This window comes from Heterocephalus glaber, unplaced genomic scaffold (genome assembly GCF_053883595.1).
Source record: "Heterocephalus glaber isolate CG9 unplaced genomic scaffold, H.glaber_assembly_v1.0 deba00001687, whole genome shotgun sequence".
In the NCBI taxonomy this organism is placed as follows: domain Eukaryota; kingdom Metazoa; phylum Chordata; class Mammalia; order Rodentia; family Bathyergidae; genus Heterocephalus; species Heterocephalus glaber.
This window is the reverse complement of record NW_028258412.1, coordinates 5812102-5823042: the sequence shown is the minus strand read 5'-3', so window position 1 is coordinate 5823042 and position 10941 is coordinate 5812102. Positions and strand designations below refer to the sequence as shown.

At 51.2% G+C, this 10941-nt stretch overlaps 1 protein-coding gene across 1 annotated transcript; it reads right to left on the bottom strand.

The window, feature by feature from the left end:
- Positions 1–386: 386 nt before the first annotated feature.
- Nefh (neurofilament heavy chain) lies at positions 387–10058 on the bottom strand. Its single transcript, XM_004843404.4, has 4 exons — positions 9027–10058; positions 7018–7217; positions 5755–5879; positions 387–2776 (listed from the first exon to the last, which is right to left on the bottom strand). The coding sequence occupies exons 1-4, from the start codon at positions 9898–9900 to the stop codon at positions 991–993; spliced, it is 2985 nt and encodes a 994-aa protein (XP_004843461.1). The 5' UTR covers positions 9901–10058; the 3' UTR covers positions 387–990.
- Positions 10059–10941: the final 883 nt, after the last annotated feature.

Here is a 10941-nt window from a genome sequence, read left to right as displayed (position 1 = left end):
ATTAGAATCAACTGTGAGGAGCTCAAGCACACTTTCCCAGGCCTGCCTCTCAGATTGTGACGCAGCTGCCTAGGGTGGGTTCACAAGTCTGCATGTTTACAAGGCATCCTGGTGACACTGATGAAGGTGCCCATGAGCCACACTGAGAAACCACATCCCAGAATCCTGGTCCACAGATCGTAAAAATAAAGCACCTAGCATGTTGCCTAGCACATCATTTGTGCCCAGGAAAGAGCATCAGAGAGGCCAGGTAACTAGTCCCAGACCCACAAGAGAACTCTGGTGATCCTTGCTCAGTCCCTCGCAGACATAGATGTGACATCTAGACCTCCCTTGACCCTCCCCCCAGCCTGCCCAGGGGAAGAGAATAAATAACAGCAGTCACATTTTCATTTTAGAAGCACTTGGTTTTATTGCACAGAAGCAACTGAAGGTGGACTCCAGTGGAAAGTGTGCCCTGGCATGACTAAGCGGCCAGGGCCCAGCCCCACCTGCTTCAGCTCTTCCAAGATAGAGAGTGCTGGGTGAGGGCTCAGCCACTCCTTTGGAAAAAAGAAGGCATTCGGGAATAGGTTAAGACATCTCAAGCATAATGTGTTTCTAACTGCTCATTCATTATTGCGGTCATCTGTCAGTTGTACATATAGGAAATAAATGCACTTATTTGGAAAGGAGGGGGCAATTTTTGTAATCAAGTGTTTATGTGTGGCATTGAGCATATGTCACATTTGGCTACATAAGCTTATCATAACAGAATTGTCCATCGCCTGGGAAGGGTTTGGGGAATGGGGTCCTGGGGGCTGGGAGTGCCCTCTCGGGCTAACATATTGCTAACAGAAATTCCTGTTTGGTGAAGGAGGGCCCAACATCAAAGCAGTTTCTTCTTATAGAAAGAAAAGGGAGAAAAATGAAAATTCAATACACTGACCCCTGAACTCCGGGACCCTCCTGAGTTTCTTTGGCTGCTCTGGATGTTCCTTTCTCTTCTGCTTACTTCTCGCCCTTGGTGGCCTTGTCCTCTATGGACTTCTCTGACGGCCTGCTGTCTTTTTGGTCTGTGCTAGAGGATTTTTCAGCCTTCTCTGTCTTGGGCTTGCTGGGCTCTTTTGAGAGGCTCTTGTCATCTTCCTTGGCCTTAGGTTTCTCCTCAGGCTTCTTGACCTCTGTGACCTCCTCTTTCGTGTCTTTCTTTTCTGGTGCTGCTGGTGTCTCTTCCTTCTTTGGTTTTTCCGGCTCCTTTCCTGCCGGCTTGCTGGGTTCTTTGGCCTTGGCATCATCTGGCTCCTTCTTGGCCACCTCAGTCTTCTCCTTGGGTTTAGCCTCTTCCTTTACCTCCACCTTGGCAGAAGACTCCTTCTCTGGGGTCACTGCTTTTTTCTTATCTTCAACCTCTTCCTTCTTGGCTTCAGCTTTGGATTCCTTGGGCTTTTCTGCAGCAGCTGCCTTCTTCTCCTCAACCTCAGGCTTTGGAGCCTCCTTTTTGGGAGCTTCAACTTTCTTGGTGTCCTTCTCCTCAGTTTGTGGTATGGCTGGAAGCTTCTCTTCCACCTTCTTTGGGGGCTCTTTGGTTTTCACTTCCTGGGGCTTCTCCTCCTTCCCAGGGGACTTCACCTCTTCCTTCTTTGGGACTCCCTTCTCAGGAGCCTTGGCATCCTCCTTTGCAGGAGATGTCACCTTCTCTGGGGACTTGGCCTCCTCGACAGGGCTTTTGGCTTTTTCAGGGGATTTGGTGCCTGCAGGGGACTTCACTTCCTCCTTCACAGGAGGTTTGGCTTCTGGAGACTTCACATCAAGAGTCTTGGCCTTCTCAGGGGACTTTGCTTCTTCCTTCACAGGGGACTTGGCCTTCTCTGGGGACTTGGCCTCTGCAGGGGACCTGGCTTCCTCCTTCACTGGGCTCTTGGCCTTCCCAGGGGATTTTATCTCAGCTGGAGACTTGGCCTCTTCCTTTACTGGTGATTTGGCCTTCTCAGGGGACCTCACTTCTTCCTTTACTGGGGACTTGGCCTTCTCAGGAGACTTGGTCTCAGTTGGCAATTTTGATTCCTCCTTCACTGGGGACTTGGCCTTCTCAGGAGACTTTACCTCAACTGGTGATTTTGCCTCTTCCCTTACAGGTAACTTGACTTTTTCAGGAGACTTGACTTCAGCTGGTGATTTTGCTTCTTCTTTTACTGGAGACTTGGCCTCAGCTAGTGACTTTGCTTCCTCCTTCACTGGGGACTTGGCCTTTCCTGGAGACTTGACCTCAGCTGGTGACTTGGCCTCTTCCTTCATGGGGGACTTGGCCTCAGCTGGTGACTTTGCTTCTTCCTTCACTGGGGACTTGGCCTTCTCTGGAGACTTGACCTTCTCTGGAGACTTGACCTTGGCTGGTGACTGGGCCTCTTCTTTCTCTGGAGACTTGAGTTTATCTGGTGATTTGGCCTCTTCTTTCACTAGGAACTTGGCTTCCTTTTCTGGGGATTCAGCCTCTTCTGCTGAGAGACACTTTGCTTCTGCTTCTTCTTCGGCTGCTTCCTCTTCTTCTCCCCCTTCTTCCTCCTCTTTGGCCTCTTTTTCCTCCTCCTCAGTGACTTCTTCAGTCACTTGGATCTCTTCTGTCTGTTTCTCCACAATCACAGTTTCCTTTTCTGACTTTTCTACTACCTTTATTTTCTCTTCACTCTTGACTTTTATGTGAGTGGATATGGAGGGAATTTTGGGGAGTCCCTCTAAGAGAGAGAAAGGAGTTGGGCCAAAGCCTATCCGACATTCTTCACCTTCCAGGAGTTTTCTGTAGAATGGATAATGGAGCACGTTACTATTAACTCAGAGCAGATGAGTTCATTGGTGGTTTTGGGTTTTCCTAAATTATTCGGAAACTCCATGCCATCCAATGAGTAGGACTTTGGTGAAGGGAGGAATGTGAATGAATAGTAGGCATTTCTTTTTCTTTTAGTTTATTTTTCTTTTTTTGTTATTGGTAGACACTTTGAATTTATTTAGGGGTAGGGATTAAACATAGGGCCTTGAACATGCTAAGCATGCATTCTACCCCTAAGCTCCACCCTCAGTGGCAGGCACTTGGGAGAATGGAGAAAATCACTTAGAAGATCATTCCAGTGACTACCCACAAACCATACATCAAGGGGGCTGTTCTTGTTTGCACCTAATGCTGCAGTTTATGAAATAAAACAACTTTCCCCCCACTGAAGAATGGTCCTCGAGAGAGCACCTACATTAACAAAAGTTACATTTATTGTCCTCCACTAAAATATTACTCAAGAGAAAGATGGGAGGCTGGGAGCAGCATTTGTCTCACACGCATTAGGCTCTGCGTTCCATCCCCAGCACCAGAGACGGGGCAGGGGGTGAGCTGGGAGCAAACGATTTCGCATTTATAAATTTGGTTTAAGAGCTCTTAGAATATTGCCATTTGAATTCCTCCTGTTACTTTTTTTTTTTTTTTTTTTTGAGACAGGTTCTTGTTCTATAATTCAGGCTGGCCTTAAACTCACTATGTATCCCAGACTGCCTGGAATTCATGGCAATCCTCCTGACTCAGACTCCCAAGTACTGGGGTTATAGGTGTGTGCCACTATGCCTAGCCCTTCTGTTATTTTTTGTATTTTTTTATTTTTTGGTACCGGGGATCGAACTCCGGACCTTGCGCTTGCGAGGCAGGCGCCGGAACCACTGAGCTACATGCCCGGCCCCTTTCTGTTACTTTTTATTGTCCTCCTTGAGTTTTAAGGATAGGGTGAGCAAGAGACGGGTGTGGCGGCGCACGCCTGTGATCCCAGGACTGGGGAGGCTGAGGGGGCAGGATTGCTGCAAATTCGAGGCCAGCCTGGGCTACACAGTGGATTCAGGGCCAGCCTGAAGTGCAAAGGGAGACCTTGCCTCAAAAAAACAAACAAAACAAAACAAAAAGAAGAATAGGTGGGTGCTGGGTATGGCAGCACACACTTGTAATCCCAACACTCTGGGAAGCTGAGGCAGGAGGATCCCAAATTTGAGCCCAACCTGAGCAATCTAGCGAGACCCTGTCTCAGTTAAAAAAAAAAAAAAAAAGGCTGGGGATTTAGCTCAGTGTGAAGGCCCTGGGTTCAATTCCCAATACAAAAAAAAAAAATGGAGGAGGAAGAGAAGGAGAAGAGAAAAGAAAAAAATAGGGTGATAGCAACAGTTTCTCCTCCTAACTTTGCTACTCACTAGATGGTGACCTTGGTTAAGCCAGACTCTTTTGTTTTGAGATACAGTCTCATTATGTAGTTCACACTGGCCTTGAACTCACTGTGTACCCCAGGTTGGCCTCCAACTGAAGGCCAACTGATCTTCCTGCTTCAGCCTCCCAGGTGGTGGGATTACAGATGTGCACCACAATGCCCTGTTCATTCAGACTCTTAACACCACCAGTGGTAGAACTGATAAGTCATGCATGGGATAGTCACGCATGAACCACTGACAGTGAGACATACAAATTATGGCCCCATCATGAACATGTTAAGGCCACAATTTCCTTACTGGTTAATAGATGGCCATAATGTTCCCATGCCAGAGGGTTATTTCAGTGAGATAAGGAATAAAAAGGACTTGGTACAGTCCCTACCTTAGAGTAAGTGTAGGAAGAACACTCCCAAACCAGTGCTGCTCATATTTAACAGCACAGAAATCACCTAGGATCTTGTTAAAATGCAGATTCCCTTCTGGCAGCCTGGGGCAAGGTCTGAGCCTATCTTTCTGACCTGCTCTGGCGTGGTATTGATTCTGCCAGTTCATGAACCACATTTTGAATCATGCTTTTTTTATTTTGGTACTGGGAATCAAACTCAGAACCTTGGACTTGTGAGGCAGGCGCAGTGCCACTGAGCTAGATCCCTGGCCCATGAACCACATTTTGAGTAGCAAGACTACAGAGCAGAGCCAAGAGATGGGAAGCTAAGAGTTACCAGTCAGCAACTTGGCAGGTACCTGATGGGGTCACCCTTGCTGTCTCCTTCCTTACCCTTGCTAAGCTTAGAGGCCTCATTCCAGCCACAAGCTTTCTCACCGAGTGTTCTGTGATTACCCAGTGTTACCTATGTCACCTGATTAGCAGGTGAATAGTCACCCTCCTGACAACCCATGATGTGGACACTGTTACTACCATCTCCATCTTATTTCCCTAAGAAACAAACGCTCAGAGCTAAGAAACTGTAAAGGCCAGAGTTTCTTAAAGGCCTCAACCGAAGTACTTCTTTTTCCTCCAAAGCAAGCCTCTGTCTGGCTGGGTTTAGGAGCCAAGGTTAAAGCTCTCAGTCACTGTCAGAATGGAAAGAAGTCACTCTCATGATTTCTGCCTCTCAGAAAATAGATAGTGGTTACCAGGGACCAAGGGAAAGGAAGAATGGGGAGTTATTGCTTAAGCGGTATGGAGTTTGAGTTTGGGATGATAAAAACCATTCTGGAGGCCGGGGATTTAGCTCAGTGGTTTTGCCACCTGCTGTGCAAGTGCAAGGGCCCGAGTTCGATCCCCGGTACCAAAAAAAAACCAACCCATTCTGGATACAGATGGTGGTGAGGGTTACACAACAATGGAAATGTACTTGATACCACTGAACTGTGTATTTTAAATGGCTAATTAGCAAATTTTTAAATATATTTTATCACAATAAAAAAGACTTGTATCTAAAATAGGCAGGCTGTCTATGTAGGGCTTAAAACCCAAGGCTTAGCATCTCATCAGAGCACAGGGCTCTCCACCACCCAAAGGCTCCTGGCCCAGCTCACCTATATGCAGCAATCTCAATATCCAGGGCCATCTTGACATTGAGCAGGTCTTGGTACTCTCGGAGCTGGGCCGCCATCTCCCACTTGGTGTTTCTCAGCTCGGTGTCCAGTTGCTGAATGGCCTCCTAAGGATGAGAGATCAACCATGTCACCCACCAGCCAGTGGTGGTGCCTGGCCTTCAGCACCAGAAAATTAGAATAGCTGTGCAAACTCAGAACAGCCCTGCCCAGCCGGACTCACTGGGGACAAAACCCTATCCTGTCAAAGCTGCAGGGTGCTCATTTGTGGACATGGAAAAATCTGAAGCCAAAATTTGAGCCTAGGGAAATGTCTAGAATGAAGCATATCAGATGCTGGACTGGTCAGTAGGATAACAAGTGAATTTTTACAGATCATGTAAAGTTAGCAAATGCTCAGTGGGAACAGAATATTCTCTGCTTTTTCTCCCTGTTGTTTCTCCAATACCCACTAGGCATCTGCCACATAGTCAGGGTTTGGTACATAGCTATTTCTTTTTTTTTTTTTGTACCAGGGATCAAACTCGGGATCTTGTGCTTTTGAGGCAGGCAGCGGAAGCACTGAGCTAAAGCCCCAGCCCATTACATAGCTATTCTGATGATCTGACGACTAAGACAATAAACAGAAGCTTATTAAATACAAGGTGAAACTTTTCCCTCCACCCCAGGGCCACTGTAGCCAATGCTTAAAGTGAATTACTATGGCTACTTTGAATTTTCTCCTCTTTGTCTGTCTATTCCCTAATATCTCTACAGTCACCACATATTGTTGATATACTAAGTGGTTTGAAAGTGACATTTTCTCTCACCTGTCATCTTTCTTTGGAGGAATGTGCCCAGGCCTTCCTTAGACTACCCACAGACACTAGCTGCTATTTTTTTTTCTCGGTGCCAGGGATTGAACTCAGGACCTCGAGCTTGTGAGGCAGGTGCAGTGCCACTGAGATACATCCCTGGTCCCTTGGTTACTATTAATCAGATGCCCACTGTGACCAAGATCCTGTTGAGCACTGTAAAGCTTGTCTATCTCTTTAACCTTCACAGCTCTGCAAAGCAGGTGTTTTATCTTCACTACAGAGAAGGAATTCAAATTCAGGCAACCAGATGGCTCTCCTAGTTACACAACTAAAATGTACTGGTATGTCTTGACTCTAAGGCCCACAGTCTTAACCACTATATCCTTGCTCAAAGAGGGGCAGTGACTTATTCAGGGTCACCCACCCAGGTAAGGCGGCCTGACCCTACCTGGTAGGACACAATGTCAGCTTGGTGACGGTCCTCCAGCTCAGAACGCTGCCTCTCCAGTGAATCCTTTGTGCTTTTCAGGGCCTCCAGCTCTGTGGTCCTGGCCTGTAGCTGGCGCCGGTACTCAGTTATCTCTTCCTGTGCTGAGCGCATGGCATCTGTGTTCACCTTGGCTGCCTCTGACAGTCGGTCCAGCCTCACTGTATGGAGAAAGGATCAGGGGCAGGGTTAAGACACAACAGGATTTGGGTTCCAATGCCTAGAGCCAGAAGGTAACGCACATGATTTGAGGACCTACTGGGTACACCATTCTGGATGCTTAACTCACCCCATACTAAGAGATAGGCGGCGAGTGAGTGGCAGAGTAGGATTCAAACCTAATGTCTATCTCCAACTTGGGATCCATAAACTCTGCAGGGGAAAAGAAGCCCCCTTTTCTGTCCCAATGCCTGGTCTAGCTCCCCACCAAGAGACTGGCACTGCCGGGGGTTCAGGTGTGAAATATGGCTCATGTGGCTGAACTCTGAGCTTGGAAGCTGGAGGCTTGTGGTTGAACAAGTTAATGAGCTTGAGACCTTTGGAGACATGGGAGCTGTGAACAATCAGGTCACCATGTAGCCAGAGTACTGTATCTTCCTTGTAGGCTTTTGTGCAGAGTCCAAGGTCACTGCAGAGTGGAGGCCTGTATTCCAGCCCTTTTGTCCCTTTGTCCACCTGGTTGCACATCCTCTAGCACAAAAGCCCCTGAGTAAGTGGCAGCCACACCCTGACCCCTGTCAGCAACTGACTCCTGGTTCTCAGAAGGCTTTGTTGTGGCCAATGGAGGTCTGAAGACTATCCTACATCTGAAAATGAAAATCCTGAATTCCCAGATAATGACCTGAGTCTTGGTGGAGAGAAGCCACCTGGTTGGGCCACAAGTCCCAAGATGGTCTGTCCACTTGAGTGAAGGGGGAACCAAAGAAAAGAGAGAGGTCCCCTCTGGGAGAAGCCTTGCTGCAGAGATGGAGGGATGGTTCTGCCACTGCAGAGAGATGGAAAAGGAACAGAGAATTCCAAATCCCAGCATTCGTGGCTTTTTCTGCTAGTGCTGGCAAAGACTTAGAAACCATCCATGTGGGTGAGGCTCCTCACCTATAGTGAATCACAGACTTGTTTGAAAAATCACTGGAACCTCTGCATTCTCTCCCCAGAACAACGCACTATTTTACAGTTTCAGGAGAGAGCCTGGAACACCCTAGATGGCTAGTTGGTCTACTCTGCTCCTTCAACTCGAAAATAAATGAAAACCAGAGGGCCAGTATTGGTCAAGGTCACCCATCCTGAAGCTCCTGGGCACAGTTTCAGGGCAGCTGCTGTCCAGCTGACTCAGGACTGCACCAAGTTGGGAAGAGGGGAGGGGGATTTGAGAGGTTTTCAGGGAGATATTAAGAGCTCAAAAGCTGCCTCAGCCACACAAAGGGATGACTGGATTGTGATGATGGTCCCACCCTGGGAAAAGGTATGAAAATGCCTTGCCCCTTTAACTCCACACTGCAGATTATGTGCTAAGGAGGTAGTGGGGAGGAGCCGGATAGGAGTCAGAAGAATGGGGTCCCTTCCGCTGGGTGCTGGAAAAGGGGATGGGCAGAGTTGGCAGGAAAGACAGGTGCTGCGGACCAGAAGCCAGAGCTGCTCTAGAGGGAAACTATTATTTTCTTGATGGGAGGATGGTCGTACATTTTGTCGCTTAACTTACCATGCAGAGGAAAGGGGACCATAGTTCAAGTACAGACCTCTGGAAGAGGGCAACCAAAGGAAAATCAGAGTTGGGAGCATCCCACAAAGGAAAGCCAAAGTAAAACCACTTAAACAGGGACACGCGCTTTATAAAGGGAAGCAGAGCAGCGCTCCCTCCCCTTACAGTAAACTCCACGGGGAGTTAACCAACTCTCGCTGTCAAGCCACCCCTCGGCTTAAGGCTGGACAGCAGGGGGCGCCCCTCCCTAGGCCCCCGCGCGCACGCGCACCTCGGAACCACTCCTCCGACTGCAGAGTGCTCTGCACCGCGTGCCCTTCGAGCTGAGCGCGAATCTCGCGCAGCGCCGACGTCACGTCGCACTTGAGGGCGTCGCGCGCTTCGGCCTGCGCTTGCGCCTGCGCGACCCCGCATCCCTGGATCTGGCCGAGCAGCTCGCCCACCTCTTCCTGGTGGTGGCGCCGTAGGTAGCCGCACTCCTCTTGCAGTGCCAGCGCCTTCTTCTGCAGCTCGACTCGCGCCGCCTCGGCCTCCTGCGCGAAACGCACGAGTGCGCGCGCCGCTGCCTCAGCCTCCTCGCGCTGCCGGGCCTCGTCGTCGAGGCGCTGGCGCACTTGGGCGATGTCCTCGAGCAGGTGCTCCTGCTCCAGGCGCAGCTGGCCGCGCGCCGCGCCCAGGCGTAGCACGGCGCCGCGCATCTCGCGTACTTCGCGCTCGTACAGTTCGCCCATGGCGGCGCGGCCCGCCTGCTGTTGCCGCAGCGCTGCCGCCTCGCCCTCCAGGCTGCGGTTGTGCGCCTCGAGCTGCCGCACTTTGTCGATGTAACCTGCGAAGCGGTCGTTCAGCGCCTGCAGCTGCTCCTTCTCGCTGCGCGCCGCCGCCGCCGCCACCACGCAGCCCTCCGGCCCGTTGCTCAGCGTGTCTAGAGAGTCGGTGCTCGAGGCAGCGCCCGCACCCCGGAAGCGGCTTGGCGAGGCCGACACGGAGCTCACGGACGTCCGCGCCCACGAATGGAAGCCGCTGGAGGAGCCGGACCCGGAGCGCGTCCCGCCCTTGCGGGCCAGCGCGTAGTGCAGGCTGCCGCCTCCATGCAGCGGCGCAAACGGGGCGCCCAGCAGCGCGTCCGCGCCGCTGAAGCTCATCATGGCCGGAGCAGGTGCGGGCCGCCGCCAGAGCCGGAGCGCGGGCCGGGACAGGGTGGGTGGCACTGCGGCAGCTCCGGGACTGCCTGGCCCTTTTATAGCCGCCGCGGCCCGGTCCAGCCCCTTGGCAGTGGGGGGCTGGGGAGGAGTGCCCCGCCCTCTCCACACCTCCTCCCCCACGCCCCGAGCAGACCGGCTCAGCCGCAGTGAGAGGGGCGGGGTAGGGGGACCAAGGAGCCAAGGGGGAATCGCCACAGCGTTAGAGGAGCCTCCTGAGGTCGGAGCAGGGGGTAGGGAACTTCCAGAGTGGACCAGTGGGGACCTACTGGTACGAGTCCGAAGACCCCGCTAGGGTGCTCGGAATAAGAGAGAGGACCTGAAATAGGGAGAGGAGGAGGGAATAGGGGCAGGACATCTTCGGGGTGGAAGATTGAAGACTGGAGCCATTAAACTGAGGGTACCCCTGCCTGAGAGGGATCGCAGGGTTTTCCGGGTAGTTAAGCAGACCTCGGGACAGGGGGTGCAGAGACTGCCGCAGGCCCAGAATAGGGGACGAAGTAAGGCAGTTCTGGATGAGGTCATGGTGAACGCTACAGAGGATAGATGGGGGACCCCTGGCCGCAGACACAGCGTTCTGCTAAGAGCTAGGGCGGCCACCGAGAGAGGGCTCAAGGAACTTTGCAGACGGCTCCGGAATAGGAGAGGGGGACCTGGAATTGGGAAGGATGGCAAGCTACCTTGAATGGGGCAATGGGAGACATTGCAGTGGATGGAGAAAGGGATTCCTGGGAAGGGAGAGGGGGACACTTTACAAAAAAGTCTACTGTGGCCCCTAAGATTGGAGGTGGGAGACTACGAAGCCCCAGGGAGGGGGAGTCTCAGGCAAGGGACGGGAACCTGAGGTGAGTATGAGAGCCAGAGAATACCCATGCCGGGTTCTGCATGCTGGGGTCAGCTCTGTATACTGGCGGAATGACTTTGGACAAGTTTTCTGCCAGGCTTGTTTTTCCCATGTGTACAAGTAGGGGGTCTTTTCCTGGGGAC